The 20,434-nt window shown below is 40.4% G+C and overlaps 1 protein-coding gene across 1 annotated transcript in view; it reads left to right on the top strand.

Moving 5' to 3' along the window:
* Positions 1–2,166: 2,166 nt before the first annotated feature.
* The window catches only part of LIMCH1 (LIM and calponin homology domains 1), an 83,422-nt gene continuing 65,154 nt past the window's right edge, over positions 2,167–20,434 (top strand). The window contains 5 exon segments of the mRNA XM_079152889.1: positions 2,167–2,197; positions 4,192–4,302; positions 10,511–10,706; positions 16,339–16,591; positions 17,549–17,815. Of these exon segments, the coding sequence (XP_079009015.1) occupies positions 4,294–4,302; positions 10,511–10,706; positions 16,339–16,591; positions 17,549–17,815 (725 nt within the window). The 5' untranslated portion in view covers positions 2,167–2,197; positions 4,192–4,293.

Below are 20,434 nucleotides of genomic sequence, written 5' to 3'. Positions count from 1 at the left end.
AGAAAAAGAAAAGGAGGGAAGACCTGTAAATGATTACTGCACGCGTAATTTAGTGAACTCTACCTGTAATGGATGCCAGCTAACTTCGATGGGACATGAACACATGATCCAGAAGTGCCCACAGCATAGACCATTTCAAGGAATTGAAACAACTTGGATGAAAATACAAAAAGACTGTAGATTGCTCCTGAGGATCTAAGTGGTTTTTGTTTGTTTGTTTTTTGTTTTTTGTTTTTGTGATGCTGTGGATTAAATTTAGGGTCTCACATATGCAGGCAAGCATTCTGCCACTGAGATAAATCCCTCGCACTGATTTTTGTAATATAGATATTGGGAATTGAACTCCAGAGCATTTTGCCACTGAGCTACATCCCTAGCCCTTTTTAGTTTACACTTTTATTTTGAGAGAGTATCTTGCTAAGTTGCTCAGGGCCTCTCTCAATTGCTGAGGCCAGCCTCAAACTTTCAATTCTCCTGCCTCAGCGTCCCAAGGTGCTGGGGTTACAGGCATGCACCAATGTGCCTAGCTCTAAGATTTTTCACATAACTGGTTGTTATATGGAAATCACTCCATAGTTACTTTGCAAATTCCTACTAGGTGATATGCATGATTTTTCGTCAATGAACTTTTATTGTCCTTGCCAAAATAATTTTGTTATCTATTTCTTTAATTTTTAAAAAAATTCTAATTGGTTATACATGACAGTAGAATGCATTTTGACACACTGCACACAAATGGAGCACAACTTCTCATTCCTCTGACTATACATGGTACAGTCACACCAGTGGTGAAATCATGCATGTGTATAGGGTGACGATGTCTATCTCAGTCTACCATCCTTCCCATTCCAAGTGTTCTCTGTTCTTAACTTTGTTTTCATAAAAATTTTAAATCTTTTTTATATTTTTTATCCATTTTTCTGTTACATATTTCAAATTAATACCTTGGTGGATATCTAAGCAGATTGTGACATATCATCTTTTTCTGTTAAGATGGAAACATGAATACATTTTCTTAATCAAATCCAAATTATATCAATTCTTTTCACCTAAGTCCCTGATAATGGGTTTATCTCTGTAGTATTCCACATAGTTTTCTAGTCCTTCCAGTTTCAATTGATTTTAAATTGCCACCTACTCATTCATGTGTACTTTAAGTCAGAATACACTACAATGAATCAGGGTCTAAAGGTCTAAATATTCTTAGGAATTCTTCACTGTTCACATGACAGAATTTCTACGTTTCTTCCCCCTCACTGAACTTAGTATGGAGGGAAAAAGAAATACATTTGTTTTTCCCTATTATTCATTTGTTGACATGTTAATGAAACTGAAATAGTTTGGAAGAAATTTTTTGTATTTCACTATATGAATATTTAGAAAATACAGTCACGTAGGACACCCCTCCCCCTGCGGTACTGGGGATTAAACCCAGAAGCATTTCATCCCTGAACTACATTTCCTGTCTCCTTTTAAATTTTTTTATTTTGAGATAGGGTCTTGCTCAGTTGCCCAGGCTGGCCTCAAACTGATGATCCTTCTACCTCAACCTCCCGAGTCTCTGGGATTACAGGCATGCGCCATTGCTCACAGTCATCAAATAGCTTTTGTTGTTTATAGTTTGAGAGTAAACATTCATGTCTCTTTCAGAACACATGTGCATATATTTGAACATAGCATGCATATTTTCCTGTCTATGGCTAATTCCCAATGCTAATTTATGTCCAGAGCAGGGGAAAAATATTTGGCTAGTATTGCTTCTTATATTCATGTTTTCAGATCTATTTAATTAAGTAAGATTTCAGACCTTTGGTAAAAGTACTTGCGTGTAGAAGATTTTGGAAGTGCAATCAGATTTCATTCAATGCAGAATCTTCAAGAGTTAAGCTTTGAGAATTCAAATACCAATAGTTCCAGTTCTAAACAGAATTCTTCATTTTCCAGATGTTACAAAGAATTCATCATTCCACAGTGGAACGTTAATCCCACCTTGCCCTACATTCTGTTTGCTAAACAATTTTATCCACTGCCTGAAATCACCAATCTTAGACCTTAAAAAACTCACTCACTGTATTCCTCTAATTATATGTGTTAGCTGCAAGTGCATCTTAGCGGTGTTGAAGGGAGAAACTGCTTTTCTGATAATATTTTCTTTTCCTGACCTAGGAGCCTTGACTATACTAGGAAACTGAAAAATGTAAGTATTTTCACTTCCATTGCCAAACTTGTATCCTTCCGACTTTGATGGTTCAAATTTTAGCTAAGTTCAATGCCTCGTACTTGCCTTGCTGCAAAGAGTCCTTCTTAGAAAAACGTATGTGAGTCTCTGATGGAATAATTAATGACTGTGATAAAGCTAAAAATAGTAGATTTGGGAGGTTTCTCTTTAATTAGTTAAATGCTTCATCCAGAAATAAACAAATGGAAGCTTGTGTTCTGTTTGTTATTCAGTTTCTTAAAACACACAGTGATCAGACCCAACACTAACATTAGCCACTTTCCATTTGAAGGCCCAGATGGGCTTATTAAATTAAGCTGTTGGGCAAATTGTTTTAGGAAAAGATTAACAGAATAGGAACAGTGCTGCCACCGTGGCCCTGTGCTGCTTATATTTTTGTTTTCCAATTAATCTTTTGAGTTATTATTAGTACGTCCTCGAATCAACTTTGTGTAGTTAAATCTTATTTGCAAAAGGCAAGTATAAACTTTTTGTTTTAAATTTAAATTGAAGAATGTAAGATGTTACCTTCTGCCTCTGAAAAAGAAAACTTAAGCCGTGACCTCTTTTTTTTAATTTTCCAGGTACTGTTATATTTGATTGACATTCTCATTCTTTTCCTTCCTCCATACAACTAGGGACATGTGCCATTTTTTCATCACACAATTTTAAACAAATCAGAAACCCCATAATCTAAAACACAACACAGTCTATCTTATCATACTTTTCAAGACAGCTTCATATTCTGCACACATTAGTTATTTTATGGTCCTAGTTAATGTTCTGACATTTGGAATTGTCCGCTCTCTAGAAATTTATTTGTAAGCAGCCATTTAATAAAAGATCTTCTGGAAGTTTTGAAGGATTCATGATGTAAAATTTTCCCACAGAGATAGAAAACTGAATCACATCCTAGTATTGATGCACATAACCATATTTTGGGCCTGTGGCCAGCTGGAACCATATACCTATATCATATTGTCCAAAGCATTTTCTGGCCTACTAAGTGGAATGAGGTACAGTAAGTACTTCCCAGCCTGGTAGAAGCAGTAAGACAGAATGTGAAAATAAAATCATAGTCTGAGCTTTTACATGGCCTTCAGGTCCCCCCATAATTCAGCTCCCAGGAGCTCATCTTGAGCTGACTCCTGCGGAGTTTTATGAGAAAAATCAATGGAAAGAGCGTTTGCTTTTGTGGACAGATTCTTTGGAAAGACAGAACAAAATTAATTTTGGATGGTAGCTTCAGACCGTTGAATATGCACAGACATTCTTAAACATCCAAGGCAGTTTAACGGGTTTCAAGCGTGTCAAGTCCTAAAACTTTCCCATCTTAGATTAATAGGAATTCAACTATACTCCTAAGTGAGCTATTTGATCATATTCTTCATTGCACCGTTTTCTTCTGACTTTAATTCAATATTTTATGCTGGGAAGCACTAATTAATTTTCATCAGCCCTTTGAGATTTTTGCCATTGGTCTTGGCAGAACCTCTGTGCCCCCAAGTAGGGACCAGGGGCCTCTAAAATCACCTCTCTTAAAAGGAATTGACAGTCCCCTCCATTGCTTATCTGGGTAAAGACTCCAAAGAGTTTCTGAAATATGTTGCTGCCTAACATATTTTGTTAGGCAAAATAAGGTTTGTTGCTGAAAACTTCACTACATGGAAATAATTTTGGAGGATTTAGTTTTTTCTTCTGGCTGTCTTATGGATCACTTTCTCATGACCTACCTTTCCCAACACTGGAATCTTACTTTAACTACCAAATCCTGTTTGTGTTGACTGAGACAGCACTGGGTTCTTATTAAAATTATTTCCCATTTAACAGTACCACATGCGTGTGGTTTGTAAATCAATATTGCACGTACGCTCCTTCCTGCCTTCCTGTGAGTGGCCCGTTATTGATTCCTTGTTCTAAACGTCACTCTTGAGGGCAAATTCTCCTGCTCTTGTGCATTATTTGTTCCACAGGTATTAGTTACCATCTACTGGCTGGGAAAAGCTGCCAACAGCTGCACGTCCTATAGCGGAACTACCTTGAACCTGAAGGAGTTCGAAGGACTGTTGGCGCAGATGAGAAAGGTAAAGTGACTTTCCTTCTTTATCCCATGAGGTTTAAATAAGGTGGAAAAACTTGTCCTTGTTTTTAAGATAATTACAGCCAAGGATATCATGCTCAGGGAAATGACCATCTTACCAATAACGTTTTTGCCTCATGCATCTGAAACCTACCTGAACTTTTTTACCCTTTGGAGAACAGAAGATCTGAGCCCAGTCCAACTTTAATTCAAATGCAATCTGTCAGTATCTGGCTTTGTATGCCAAGGAACTCAGGGCTTGCTTTCTTGGGGGAATAAGCTTGAATTAAACAATGCAGTATTATACAAAAATGAACACTTGCTCTGCACTTTTATCCTAAAGGTCACTTTGCCTGCCCGTCAGGGCCTTGGTGTGGGTGAGTCATGTCAGCCAAGTTCTTGCCTCGGCGCCCACCCTGGCCAACAGTGAGAATTAGAAACATTCTCATCTAATATGTGCATTGTATGGCCATTGCATTCGAATGACCTGGAAATTCAGGAGACATTTTTAAAAGCTTGATTTGTTTATTTGATGTAACATTTTGTCTGAACGTTATTTAAAGCTTGGTTTGTTTGTTAGATTATGAAAAAGACTGACCTAAGGTAGGAAATTGTCAAAGAAACAGTGTCATGCTTCATGATGCTTCATGATCCTTCATGATCGTTCCTGAGTGATCCTTTATGAAATTCAGCAATATATGCAACTCACCCTAAGGTTTAGTATACAGTGTTATGTAATCCAGGAGAAACCTCCCAGCCAGCCTCAGTGTGAACAGATAAACTCACTTGTAATCCACAGCCATGAACTTTGGAAAAGGCCATAGTAGAACACAAAGAGATGAAGCCTTGGTCTTTCTCATTTTGCAGGTCCCTAACCTGCAAAAAATAGGAAATGAGACCTCGTTGAGAGACTCAGTGCTTTGCAACTTTTGAAAGCAAGAATTTGTTCCAGCTTTCTAATAATGCGCATCCTTCAGTTCAAGCTAACAGTCTTCACGTTTGGCCAGGGGCCGTGTGGCTCGTGTATTTATCAATGGACAAAGCTTTCATATTGGTCATGACACACATAAACAAAGTCCTTTAAGCTAAATTCTTGTAAAAAATTAAATAAACACACCCACACAACTAAGCACAACACATTGTTTCTTAGTCTTAACTCTAGTTTGTCCTTTAATTTTTCATTTGACTCTCTCTATATATTTTTTCACATAAGAGAGTTTACTAAGCAAACAGGCAGAGTGTCTCCCTGCAGGGTAAGAGAGAAAATGAGAGGAAAAGAGAGAGAGAGAGAGTGCAAGAAAGAGTGTGAAAAGTGAGGAGGAAAGAGAGAGCCTGACTCTATATTCTTAGTAAAATTACCAAGTTCCAGTCTGGACTGGGGAAGTCAAGTGTTTGTTTTTAGATTAAATTTGAGCCTGAATAATAATAGATGGATCACCTTTTAAAACATCCTTAAAGCTCTCTAATTTTATCAGGACTGGGTTCAGCTGGGAAGTGCATGCACACACACACACACACACACACACACACACACACAACTTAAGATAACATGGTTGAGGTAAGCAGTCCAGGGCTGGTGTGGGGTTCTGCCTTTGCCCCATGGCTCTTCTTTCTGCTTATCATCCTCAATCCCAGGCTTCCCCCCTGCTAGTCCAAGAGAGCTGCTCAAGCTATAGCTATCATTCAGGTCAGCAGGAAGGAGGGATGGGATGAAGAAAGGGCTGTGCCTTCCCCCTCATCACACTTCCAGAAAGAGTCACATGACACCCCTGCCATGACTTAAATGTCCCCTCCAAAACTGATGTTGAAGTTTAATTGCCACTGTGATGGTATCGAGAGGTGGGACCTTTAAGAGGAAATAGGTAATGGATTAATGCTTTTATTGCCAGAGGGGTTCCTCATCCTGGGTGTGGCTTTGTTATGGAGTGGGCTCTTTTTCACCTGTTCACTCTCTTGCCATATGATGCCCCTGCCATGTTATGAAGGCTCTTGTCAGGTGCTGCACCTTGATATTGGACTTTCAGCTTCCAGAACTGCCAGGAATACATTTCTCTTCTTTATAAATTACCTGCTCTGTGGGGTTCTCTCATGGCAGCAGAAAACAGACTAAGACAACCCCTGGCTTAAATCCTGTTGACTTGAAATTAGTCACATATTCCTACCTACTTGCAAGGAAAGACTTGGGAAAAGACCTCATTTCAGCTAAAAATTGTAGGTATTTTTACAGGAGGAGAAGTGGACAACACATTAAGGGACAAATGGGACTTGTCCTGTACAGATACAGGCTGAAATAAATTCAGATTAAATTTTTGTCTTTCACAAAGGAGATTAGCCAGAATCACTTTCATTTTTCTAGTAGGGGAAATGTACATATAATTATGAATTGTGGGGTAAGTTGTTAGGTTCTGTAATATACCCAACTCATATGCAGCCCTTAGCATAGTCTTGCACACAGTAGGTCTTCATATAGTGTTGCTTCTGCTGTTAGACAGCATGGTCAGTGCCTTTCACTGAGAAGAAGGGAAGGCCTCCCAAAGGAGGGGCACATAGACCAAAGAGGGGGTTTGCTTCAAGAACCCTGAGGTTGAAGGAATCCGTCGAGATCTCTAGGGGTGGAACTGGAAAGTCAGCAGTTGAGGTTCTTTCCTTATCTTCCTCTCATCTCTTCTTATCACTCTATTTTTCTGGACTAGAACATAAGGTTCATGAGGACAGGGCGTCGATTTTTGTACACGACTGTGTTCCCAGGACTAGAAGAGTGCCTGGCATATAGCAGATGTCTGTGGAACGAATCATTTCCCCAGAGTGTGGTGGGTGGAGAATGAGTGATGGTGTTGGAAAGAGAGATCCCTCAGACACTTGCAAGTAGGGTTTAGCTACCTGATAAATCACAAAGGAAGCAGAAAATGTCAAGTGGTGAAGCAGAGGCATCTGGAGTTCCTCAGATACCATAAGTCATACACCAATCCTAGCTGCTTCTCATTATCTCTCACAGAGGGGTAAGAAGAGGACAGCTGGGGGAAATAATCCAAAAAGTTCGTGAAAGCCAGAAATCCTCACCCTGTTCATCAACACTGTTACTAGAACAACTAGCAATTAGCACAGTGGGCTGATGTTAGTCTTCTCCCCCTTCACCCAGTGTGCTCTCTGCTCCCTGTTAAAGACAGATAATGAAACGAGACACCAGAAAAGGAGAATTTAGACTGTGCCAGCTTCTCTGTTGGTTTGTATCTTCTCCCCCTTAATCACCCTCAAAAAGCTTCGCTTTGAGTGACCAAACCAAAAAAGGTTTAGTGACTCAGTGGAAGGCTATAAAACTATGTCTTCCAGAGGTCCATCTCTTTATTTCTGGCCAAAGGTCCTGCCTCTTGCTTCACCCCAAGGTTCTTAGGGGACCAGCTTGGCCAAGGATGGCCATGGCGGCCTGGTTTTCCTTTCCAACCTGGTCATGCTGTTCAGTTCCCCACCCTTGCATGTGACCCGAGGGTTTGTTCTTGGATTTCTGCACAGTCATGGACATGGTGGCCTTTCTGCTTTTCTTTTCCATAACTAGCTGTGAGAAAGCAACTGAAGCTTCAAGAAACATGTTCTCTTTCCCTTTCTTCCTGCCTCTTCTCCTATGATTTGTGAGGAAATGCAGGGAAGGCATTGGGCCTTGGGGGAAACCTTTCTGATACTACTTTCTTGAAAATTCAGTTTCGTAATGTTGCACCAAAGCAGCTTGCGGGCATGTCCTTTCCAGATGTGGCCAGTGGCCCAGCTCCCTGAGCATCCTCCCTCCCTAATAGAGAACTAGGCCCAAGGCATCTAGACATGGGATCTAAACGGAGAGGGAGAGAAGAGTGTCAGTGTGTGTAAAGTTGTGTCCTAACTCAATTTACAAATGTGGTACAATTTATATATTGAAATTTCCATACCTGAGTAATCGTAGTGATTATAACCATAGCTGAGTCCTTTTTCTGCATTGTGCATTTTTCTGAATGCCTTCCACGTATTAAACATTTAATCTTCCCAGCAACCCTATGAGACTAGTGTTATCACCAGCCCCATTTTACAATGAGGTCCAGTGAGACTAAATAACTTGCCTGCAGTCACACAACCAGCAAGGGATAGAGCCAGCTTTTAAACCCATCTGGTCTGACTTCAGAGATGTGCTCTTACCCCTTACTCAAAGGGGCTTCCCTTTTGCACTATTTATAGTTCTGAGCATTTAGTTAGTCCACGTTAGCATCATCCACAGGTCAAGGAGACAGAAGTGTCCAGTGGAGGAGAAAATCCTGATAGTGCAGCAGCAGCTACATCTCAGATGATTGAGTATTTTTAGATTTCACCATTTGGGACTTGGAGAGAATCCTGTTTTGGAATCAAGTTTTGCCTCTTATTGTGTGACCTTGGTCAAGTTACTTAACCCTGTTTCTTTCTTTCTTTCTTTCTTTTTTTTTTTTTCTACGAAGAGTGATAATGCAAAGCATATCACTGGGTGGTTGTGAGGAGTAAGTTATGACATTCAAAAAGTGGTACGCATGGGCCCAGACAGGTATTCAGAAGTGAGCTTTACTTTTTAGTCATTTGACCTCTGCTCAGTAGGTAATAATTCAAAATATTGACATGTTTCCAAAGAAATCAAATTCAAAACCATATCTAATTTAGGTGAATGCTTGTCAGTGAGTCCTGAGTTCTTCCTTCTCCAGCTATTCGGGTCTGACTTTTATTCCAAGTCCTGGTTAATTTTTGACCTGCAAATAAAATTACCTTAATTTCCAAAACTGTAATTTCTGCCTTGCTCTGGAGGGCCATGGAGGCCATCCTCACCCTGACTCCTGTTCTTCAGGGGCAGCCATCAGATCCTGGGTGTGGAGACTGCAGGATTCTCCCCAGCCCTACCCTTGTCTTCTTACCCACTTCCTTCTCTTGATGCAAAGCCTGTGTGTGTCTTGTGAATTACAGCCACTCCATCCCCTAAGGCCTCCCTCTGGGGAATGTGTCAAAGGACCCAGATATAATTGATAGAAACAGCCAGCAAAGCACTTCCTGCAAAGGCATCAGCTCCTGTGGGCATCTTAGTCTAGACCAGTTTCCAAAACTGCTAACATGGAGAATATTTATTTAGTTTGCCTTTTTATTGGGAATGCAGAGGGGACCTTCATGAGCTCCTGGGAAACCCACAGTGTGACGTTCCGGTCTTTGGAGATGAGAACATATCCCTCTGCCAGTGTTATCCACAGCCTTGATTTTAAGCGACAGTCTGGGGGATATTAAATTGAGGTTTATCTTTGAGTGACTGGAGTTATTTTTGTTTTCGTCAGCCTGGGCTATTGTAATGAATGCTAAAACACTGGCGGGAACAAGGCTTTTATTATAATCCGAGGGTGAGGATGGCTTTGACTGACCTTTCTTCTGCTGGAGTTTCAGTGTTTTAGTATGTGCCGCTTGTGCTGGAAAGAATTTATAATCACAGGCTGTCAAAGACAGCCATTGTTCTCCCTGCTCTGAACATGTGGGTCAGCTACAAGTGCTTTCAGCTCCCCCAGCGCCAAGAGCTGGCTGAGAGCAAGAGCATGCCTGGATTCTTCTGAAGCATCAGGAAAAGCATTTTGCATATTTTTCATTGCTCTTTTTTTTTTTTTTTTAACTTTTTGCCTCAGAAAGACAGCTCCCTTTCAGAGCAGGAATTTCCCTCCGAGGTAGCACGGAATGGAAGCATGCTGCTCCAGGATTCTACAGAGCGGATTCTGCTGCTAACACAAATGCTGTCTATATTTGCCAGATAGCATAGGCAGAAGCAGTTGCTAAATTAGGGGGGCAGTCCCCATCCAGGCATGCACTTATGGATCCTGAAAGACAGGTCAAGATTAAGGTTTTGGTTTTTCACTTTTGTTTTCATCTATCATTGCATTCTTGTGAATCCAAACTGTGATCCTTCGTTCTTAGTTCTTTTGCTTTGTCTTATTTTTTCCCAAAATTATGGAGGATTCATTACTTGGGGATGCTTTATTTGTCTGTCTGAGATGCCGTGTGTGATTTTCTGATGGAGAAAGGTTGAGGAATGGAACCATGACATAGATGTGAATCAGATCTGCTGTGACTGGTTGCCGCAACCTTTCCATACTGATTCAATATGCAGGATATTTTGGAAAGAACTGGAGACTGATTTTCCTGATCTCGTGGGCTCTATGTTTATTAATGTCTGTAATTCTTTTATTTTCGTATAGGAAACCGATGACATTGAGAGTCCTAAACGCAGCATCCGAGACAGTGGCTACATCGACTGCTGGGATTCCGAGCGCAGTGACTCTCTCTCCCCTCCTCGCCACGGCCGAGATGATTCCTTCGACAGCCTGGACTCCTTTGGCTCCCGCTCCAGGCAGACACCTTCACCAGATGTAGTGCTCAGGGGAAGCAGTGATGGTAGGTTGCTTTCTTCATAAACCGCACACCCTGGAATTAATCATTAACCGAGTCTGCATGGCAGAGATGGGTGCTGGGAAAGCATGATTCCATAGCCACCTTGCTGGAACCTGGTAATTCTAGAAACTGGTAGAAGAAATGTCTTTGAATGTTTTCATGGTGCTTAGAACTTTGGTTGGCTTTGCCAGCAGTTTATTTGAACACCACCTCAGTGAGCATATCTTCTATTGGAAAACCTGTTACATCATTCCTCCCTTGGCCTCAGTGAGTCAAGATGCTGGCAGACCATTAGCTCATAAAGTGTGCTAAAGTTTATATACTCTGGGTATGAGGAAGGAAAATGTTTGAGTGAGTACCACACTGTATAAACGAGAATGGATCAGTTTCCAGCAAACTGGAAATGCACTTCTGAAACTTCTGAAACCTGGGATTGTGCAACTTTACTTGGCACATTTTTTGGCAATCTGGTACTTATGATACCTGATCGGTTGGCTAGCTCGATGCAGGTGGCCCTTAATGTTTAGTGCACAACCCAGGCTGCCTGTTCACCCTGAGGCTGGATTTGATTTCAACCCCATGGATTTTATATCACCTGTATGGAATGATCATTTTTCCTTACAAAAATCTGTGGTTGTGTAACCTGATATAAATTAGTGCCTGTTTTTAAGAAGCTGCTTGCCTTACTTATCTTGCATCTTTGTTGTTTTAGGGAAGGGGGCTTGGCTCTGCATGTTAAAAATTGCAGAAAGACACGGAAGCTGGTGGGGAATTTTTTTGCTTCCATTTTTTATATATTGCTTGATTGGTGATAAGATTTCTGGACTTACGCCTACTCTCTGTGATCAGAATTATCTTCTGTAGCTAAAACATATAAAACTGTGTTACTAAAAGGACTTGTTATGGAATGTGTCCAGAATCTGAGTTAATTACTGAATTAATTACACACAGCATCTCATTTAAAACTCAGCCCAGATCTTAGAGATTCACAGTATTTGACTTACTCCTTTTCTTTAGCTGTGAGACATTCCTTCTTATCTTTATTTTGCAGATGAGACTTCAAGAGGCTAAGTAATTGCTCCAATATTTTTAAGTGACAAAAATCACTATCAGTAAAAAAGCATAACAATGTTAGCCTCAGGAAGTGGGAGTCCAGAATTTAATTTACCAACACTTTTTTCTGTTTCCCTAATAGATGTTTTATCCTCAATGACTGATCTAATGCTTTTCTTTAGGACTTATACTTTTTGTTTAACTTAGGGCCACATAGTATGTGGCTCCTAAAGAATTCTATGGTGCATTGTGGGCTGCTTGAAAAACATTTCTAAGATTTTGTTTGACATCTTAAGTACCACCCACGGGACTTGAAGTGAAATACCAAGTCCATGGTCTAATTAGGCTTTAACATAACCCAAAGGTAAATTTACTCTTACAAAACTTATTTTAGCCAAACTATTTCATTCAGATTGTTTTGATTGCTTTTTAAATATGATTGCCTTCTTTGCCCTGATTTGTTCTAACTGGTAATATAGACCGTTTATTGTGTCACCAACTGCCAGGGGTGCAGAATTATAATGAACTACATCTTGAAGGGATTTGAGATGGTGATTGCTAATATTATACTAATATGTACTGAGGCATAATTTAGTTTGCAGCAATTAAGATTGATAAGCTAGAGTCTATTTATAAATGTTGCCTCTCTAAAGAATAACATAGAATTGAGCATTACAAAAACACTCTCATGAAATAGCATCCTACACAGACTTCACCAATCAGGCTGATACCTTAAGGCCTATGTTCCTGTAAACTAATTAAGTCCTAATGAGGTTTAATAAGGAAAAACAACATATATTTTATCTGCCTTTAAAAATGCAGTATGGTTTTAGCCAAATATATGTTGAATTTCACATGGGTTTATGTATGTTTTTTTAAGTGATGACAATCAAGAACTTTGCAAGTTCTAATAAACACTTCCAAATTTGGTAGAACTTTTTTTTTTTTTTTGTCTTGAAAATTTATTTCCTAGGACTTAACAACCAACCAGAGAAAGCTTTAACCATGAAAGCCTTCAAGTCTTACTGGGTCAATATGAAGAGCTTTCACTTTATTATGATTGTTACTCACTGACCCATTCAAAAAAGAATTGAGAGCCACACTGGCACACACCTGTAATCCCAGCTGCTAGGGAGGCTGAGGCAAGAGAATTGCAAGTTTGAGGCCAGCCTCAGCAACTTAAGGAAACCCTGTCTCAAAATAAAAAATAAAAAGGACTGGGAGTATAGCTCAATGGTAGAGTGCCCCTGGCTTCAATCCCCAGTACCAAACAAACAAACAAGCAAATAAAAACCACCACATTCATGAGAGGTGTCGTAGTTCTGTATGTTAGACACAGGACAGACTCTAGGGTTGACTCAGCCGTACTGTGACCAGTTGGGTGTCCATTTCTCTCTCTCCTTCAGTAGCATACCTTCTGAGGTCACTTAATGGACTTCAATGAAGAGGAAATAAATCTTTCCACTCATGAGCTTCTAAACTGATAACATTTATGACAAATAAGATGTATCATGTTAAAAAATACATTCTTATATTTTGCATGAGAGATAAATGAGAGGGGAGATGTAAGGAATAAGAAAAATTCAAGTGCTAGAGGAAGATTCAAAGCAAAGCATTATATGGCAAAGATAAAAGAAGGAAGGAGGGGAGGTAAGAAGAAGAAAAGAAGGAAAAGAAGTGAGTCCCCTAGTTGCTGGAAGAGAGGAAAAGTAGCCTCATAAAAAGGAAGGGTCAGCCTTTTATAAAAATATCATTGTCATGTGCTCTGTTGCAGTTTCCTAACTTTGGACAAACATGGAGAAGCCACCCTAGTCAAATTCCATGCCCATAGGATAAAGTAAAATCAAAATCTTTTCCAGTCCTGGCCCTAGATGAGCTCCAACATTTGCCAACCTCCTCCTAGGTGCTTTATGTCATCACATATCATCCTCAGGAGAGCTGTATTATCATCTCTGTGTGTGCCATGAAGACCTCCGTTACGAAGGGTTTCCTTCCCAGGGCCACCCAGCTAGCAGGTGTGAAGCTAAAATGAGCTTCACCTCCAGGGCCATAAAGCTACACACCTTCAACTCAGCCACTCTGGTCTTGAAATATCTATCTAAGACATTCAACGAAGAATAATCGGTGCCGGGAGAAAGTGAGGTGCTTACGTGTTGAACAACATATTTTGAAACTTTCACAGAGTATATCATAGATAATATGTTTCAGATATGGTATATAAATAAGGTTCTTAGATTATTGGATTTTAGAACTGAGAGACCCTAGACCACTCTGATCCATCTCTAAGTTTACATAGGTGATTGAAGAGTCATTAATCTTACATTCATTTATTCAATGCAGGGCAGGACTCACTGAGGACACTTTAAGCAGATAACCTCTTCCCAAGACAAGTGTGTCTCAGAGGGAAGAACTCTGGGAGTCCAGAGAACAGAAACTGGTTTCTCAGAGCTGTCACTAGCTGGCTATGAGAGTGGGCTCCTTTGGCTTCTCTAACCTGTGTCCACCTTTATAAAATGAGAATAATTCTATACTTCCAGTGACTTCGGAAGCTGAGCAAAAGGATTTCAAGTTCAAGGCCAACCTGAGTAACTTAGCCAGACCCTGTCTCAAAATAAAAAATATATTATTTTTTATTTAGGTCAGGGGATTTAGGTCAGTGGTAGAGTGCCCGGGTTCCAGCCCTGGTACTGCAAAAAAATTGATTAATTAATTAAATGGGGATGATATCCAGTGTGGAAACATCTGTAAGCTTGGAAAAACGCAAGGGGGTGTCAGTGTTTGTTTATAAGGCAATTCACAGAAGGCCCCGAGCATTTTATTGTGACACTGAGACAGATGTACTTGAGATGGGAAGGGAACTACGTAATGAAGAAAATAGTAACAAGACATGAAATGGTCAAAATTTCAGAAGGGAGGTTGAAAGTAAATCTGTTTATGAATAATTCATAAACTGAATATTTTGTGTATGACAATGAACAACTTATTTCTAGCCAACACTTTTAACTTCAACAGTCTTTTTAAAAAGCCATTATATCATTTAATGTCCAGGGCAATTAATTTCATTGCTGTTTTACAGAAGGGGACAGTGAAGTGTGTTAGAGATGAGCCTCGAAACTCAGCCCATTTCTGACAGATACAGAACTATGATGACATTTAGAGTAGGCAGCATTTGTTAAACACTTGGTGCCAACTACTGCCCCTATAGTTTTATATGGGTCTCATCCTTGCAACAGTCCTATGAAGCAGGTGACATTATCATCCCCATTTTACAGATTGAAAAACTGACACAGTGGTGAGTAATATGTATAAAACCTGATATGTAATGAGACCCATGAGTAGCAGAGTGCAAAGTGAAGTGGATCTGTCTTCCAACCCTGTTCACTACTCCCTCTGCATCTCTTGGCTCTTAGTTGAAGCCTTTTTCCTTGAATGTCAATAGATTTATTTCTATTCATTATCATCAGAGTTGGATGACCTGGCAAAGTTCTCATAAGTTGTTTCAACTAGTGTTAAAATGGTGGCCACTTATCCGATAATATTTGTCTTAAGAGCTTCATTCTAATAGGTCTTAGAAATCTAATGAGATGAGACTCAGGAAACAAGACTATGATGTCTTATAGGGGTCATTGCCCAACAGAAGTCTGATGTCAGCAGCATCAAATTCCTTTGCATTGTTTAAAGTGCTCTTTAAGCCAAGTCGGTTCACGTATTCATCGGATAATCTGAGGGTACCCGCCATATACAAAGGCAATTTGGCAAAAACTACGTACACTCTATAACTCTGGTTTTCAAAATACAAGGCAGAAAGTATAATATGCCAGAAGAGAAGACATGATCGCAGAGCCATAGGGATCACAGAAAGAAAAGATTGCCTCCGGCCAGGGGACCTGGGCAGAGCTCCATTGCAGGGGAATCTGCAACCACTTCTTGGCAGGCAGACCCTTGCTGTGATCCAAATTGGTCACCTTCCTGAATTCCTATTGTTCTTTATGTTCATGTGCCTTCATTACAACGTCAATCCTCTAGTTATTTCACAGTTTAAGATGCCTCAAAGACGAGATCCTTTATAATTCTCGTTTGTCAAAATATCTAGCACAGTATAAGACCTTCAGCAAGATCTCAGTTAAAAACATCCACAGGGGGACTGATGTTCTTTTCTTTTGAGAGGTACAGAATCTCAGCAGGCATGTAGTTCTACACCAGGTGTATAATTCCCAGGTACAGTCACACTTCCCTCTGTATCTATTTTATTTTATTTTATTTTATTTATTTTTATGGTGCTGGGGATTGAACCCAGAGCCTTCTGCATGCAAGGCAAGCACTCTACCAACTGAGCTTTATCCCCAGATCTATATTCTATTTTTAATTTGGTACCTTGTATTTGTTTTTCCTTATAAGAACTAAAAACTTTTCCAGAGTGGACAAATTTAGACTGAGACTTTAAATTTGTTAAGTGATGGATTTAAGGAAGGAATCCCCAGATCCCAGAGATTGAACCACAGTCCTGCCGCTACGCACTTGCCACTGGGGACTTTTCTGCTAGCCTGACACACTTTTCCAGCACCCACCCTGTTTTCCCCAGGGAGAGGAAGTGACTCTGAATCCGACTTGCCACATCGGAAGTTGCCAGATGTGAAGAAGGATGACATGTCTGCCCGGCGGACTTCCCATGGCGAGCCGAAATCAGCAGTGCCTTTTAACCAGTACCTCCCAAACAAAAGCAACCAGACGGCCTACGTCCCAGCTCCTCTGAGGAAGAAGAAAGCTGAGCGAGAGGAATACCGGAAGAGCTGGAGCACCGCCACCTCGCCCCTGGGCGGGGAGAGGCCCTTCAGGTAAGGCCGCGCTGTGCCCTGGGGAAACTTCTGGACCAGACAGGTTCAACAACCCTGTAGGAGCCTCCATATAAGATGACAAGTGGAAGGGGCAGGACAGATCCCTGAAGAGAGCTTGTCATGATAAAATGTCAGCTTCATGAAAGCACCTAGAACTGGACACCTAGGTGCCCAGAAAATACTGGTGTCATGAGCAGATGTTTGAATCCCGTGTTTTCAGCAGGACAGGGAAATCAGATCTGTCATCTGTGTCCTTCTGTGGGTACCGCCTGACTCCTGATCCTGTTAGGTTGGGTATAGGAAGACTCTTTATGCAAAATGACTTTTTAATATCTTGGTAGAAGTTCATCCAGATACAAGCTCAAGTGTGCAAGTGATGTTGGAATATGCTTCACAATCACACTTACAGTCATGATGAATGGAAGACACGTTGACCTTATCTCTTTAGAGAAAGAAACAGTGTTTTCCTTACTGTCTGTGTTTACGTACTTATTTATTCAGGAAGTATTTATTAAACATCTACTATGTGCTAGGTGCTGTCTTTCAGGCTTTGGGGACTGAATGGTATATAAAATAACAGTCCCTGCCTTCAGTAACCTTACAGTAGAGGAAATTTTTCTAAGGGTCCATCTTCGCCATCTAATTTTCTGTTGAATAACATTTTGTTAGAAGTTTTAACTATTGAACAACACTAATGAGTTTCACCTTTCCAGCAAAAAAGGATTTTTCCTTTCAGTATCAGTTTTGGAATAACTTAATTAATGTTCAGAGTATGAGGCATTGTATTAATGAACAAGTGGCTGCATTTATTGCCTTCACACAACCGAGATCATATTGCAGACGATGATTGTTTTTTAAGTGAAATGAAAAGTTAATACCAGGATGGCTGGGAATTGACATGATCTGTTCCCCCAGCCAGTCTGTTAGTGTGGTAAACCATCTTGTCCAACTCACTAGTTGTCCTGAAACAATAGAGGAAGAGGGAAGCGAAGTGGGGTCTCCTGGTGAAGAAGACCCAACCTGCCAAACGGATCCTGGTGGGAAGGCTCCGGACGGTGGGTTAGAATTACCCAACCTCAGTGGGAAGGAGCAGCCTCCTGCAGAGGGGGCCTTGGTGGCACCAGCTCCCGTGTCTCAAGACAAAGATGCCGCTGAAATCCAAAAACGCAGAAGGCTAGAGCAAGCTGGGATCAAGGTCATGCCAGCAGCGCAGCGCTTTGCCAGGTTAGCGCTGCTGCTAGAGAGCTGGCCCGACTGGCTTTCTGCATGCCCACGGGTTGGAATCTGTCCAGCAAGATGGACGGTTCATCCTGTTGTCCCGCTTCCTGCTTGTCCCATCACTCTTCCCTACTCTGAACAAAGAGAAACAGATAATAACTTTTGCCTTAGGGCACGTTTTTGCTAAGTGTTTGGGTTATTTTAAATGGAGGTGAAGGCTGAGTTCCCTGCTGCTTGATTTGACTTTGTGCTAGTCCTGGACTCGTGGTCAGTCATTTGTGGGCTGCAGGTTTACCTAGCAATGGCATTGTGGTTTTCTATTGTTTGTGACTTGTTAATTTTTATACTACTCCTAAATGGCTCATTATCTCCATGTATACCTCACTAGAAAATAGTGTCTTGAAATGGGGAACACTCTTTAGAAAGAGTGGTTGGCTTAAAAATCCACTCACTTTCTTGGCCTTAAGGGAATAGTAATTGGGATACAATTACTATTATTTGTCTCTTTATTCTCTAAAGTGTGCTAATTCAAAACCAAAGAACAGAGTGATTGATCACTTCTCTTAATTGTAGCAGAGGCACCAGTGTACAGTCGTGATGGCTTTATTTTGCAGGTGAGATAGAAACTGTCAGCAATCAAAGTCACAAAACTAGTACAGTTTTATGTAGTGCTTTGAAATCCTGGGTAATTTTTCTTACATAAAAATCACAATGATTCTAACAAATAATACGTGACAAATTGGCTTTCATAGCAGTCCAACAATTGAAATTCCTTTGACACTTGCTACTTCATTTCATTCTTAAAGGCAGGTGCTAGGCTTGTTTTTTAGAAAAGGAAACTGAGGATGAGCGATTGTGACTTGCCGAGCTGGTCACCAGCAACCCGGTGGCCAGGTTCAGGTACTCTGACCACAGCACCTCATGGGCCTCCCACACATTTGATGGAACCCTTTTCATTTCTCTGTACAGCTCCATAGGTGGTTATTTCTGTGGCCTCAGTCTTCATTGAAATCTCCAGTTTGGATTATATGTACTTATTCCTAGAGTAGTTTTGTATTGATAAAAAAAACCGAAGATATACTTTTTCCTTTCTGTGGTATCCCACAGATAACCACGCCTATCCTAAACACATACATGTTTCTAGAAATGTCTAACATTTAAAATTGTATTTGTGCTACAAGCTGCTTTCTGAAATGACAAGTGATGTCACAGAGTCCTTTCTAAAAAAAAAAAAAAAAGAGATATCCTTTGAATTTTGATTCAAAGACATTATCGGACACATACTTTTTCTACATCCCTTGAACATCTGCTTATACCAAAGACTGGGCTAAATGCTGAGAATACAAAATGAGTAATGTCCCCTCACCATGTACTGTTTTTAGATAGCCTATGTCCCTCTTTAAGTCCAGGACATAATAAGAGTATGAATTTACCAAAAAAAAATTAATCCTTATGTCTTTGACACACGTGCTTTCATTTTTACATATCTACAAGGTCTTTAAGCTAAAATTTGCCAAGAGCATCCTTTATCTTTCAAGTCTCCAAAAGAGCAAGGGGAGCTGAGCAGGGAGCTATACTGAGCTCAGGGCGCACACCCAGGAATAATGATGACGTGTTGAAGAAAGAAGTCAGGCAAGGAAGGGGATTTCAGCATTGCGGGGCCACTTCAGTAACCAGGAGGCTTATTTTACCATAAAACATTGAACACTTGTTTGACAATTCCCATGAGGTATCAAACATAGAATCCTAATTAGTTTAAGGATGTCATTCTGATTGGTGTCTGTTGTATTTATGTGATCATTTTTGCTCCCATCTATATTTTCTGTTATTTGGCTAAATGTTTACCTCTTTCATTCAAGTTGACTCTATGAAGTAGGAGTTTGCAGGACAGTCAATGTCATCCTACCTCAGATCTTCTGAGCATTCGAAATTGGGCCCAAGACAATTATACACATCCCTAGAGAATGTCCCCAACGGCGACACAACAGACCTGCTTCAGTCACCAGATTCATTTGTTAGACAAACTTTTTCCACTGCTAGCTTGCTTATAAGGTTTTATACAGACCATGCCACCCGCCTAGTGCATCTGAGTTTTTGTCACTTAACTTTTGCAAGACACACTAGAGTTAAGAGTCATTCTAAGTTTATCCACATTTGGGGTCCTGCTTTTAATGTGGTGGAAAGTCACTTAACTGGAATGAAATGCATATCATGAAGAAGAAAAGGATTCTTGCTGTCTGGAAAATAAGAATATAAATCACTGAAATATGCAGATGTCTCTCAAAGCATTTTAATCTCAGTCTCCTGTTTTGACATCCAGATGGATTCTGGCCATCACATCTTTGGACCCAACAAGAGGCCCAAGATCCTCCTCCTTAGGGGCCATTTCTCAGTTGAGAAATTACATCTGCAGAGAGGAGAGAGAGCCTGGGGACCTGAGGTGCACAGAGACAAGGACAAAGTTTTACTTTTACAGACCAGTTTTCTGTTGGTTTGCTTCCCAAGCATCTCAAACACCTCTTTGCATTATTTTTTATTATTTTTTAATTTAGCTTTTAATTTTTTACAGACTGCATTTTGATTTATTGTACACAAATGGGGTACATCATTTCATTTCTATGGTTG

This window comes from Sciurus vulgaris (assembly GCF_902686455.1).
Source record: "Sciurus vulgaris genome assembly, chromosome: 9".
NCBI classification, from domain to species: Eukaryota; Metazoa; Chordata; class Mammalia; order Rodentia; family Sciuridae; genus Sciurus; species Sciurus vulgaris.
This window is presented reverse-complemented; position numbering and strand designations above follow the sequence as displayed.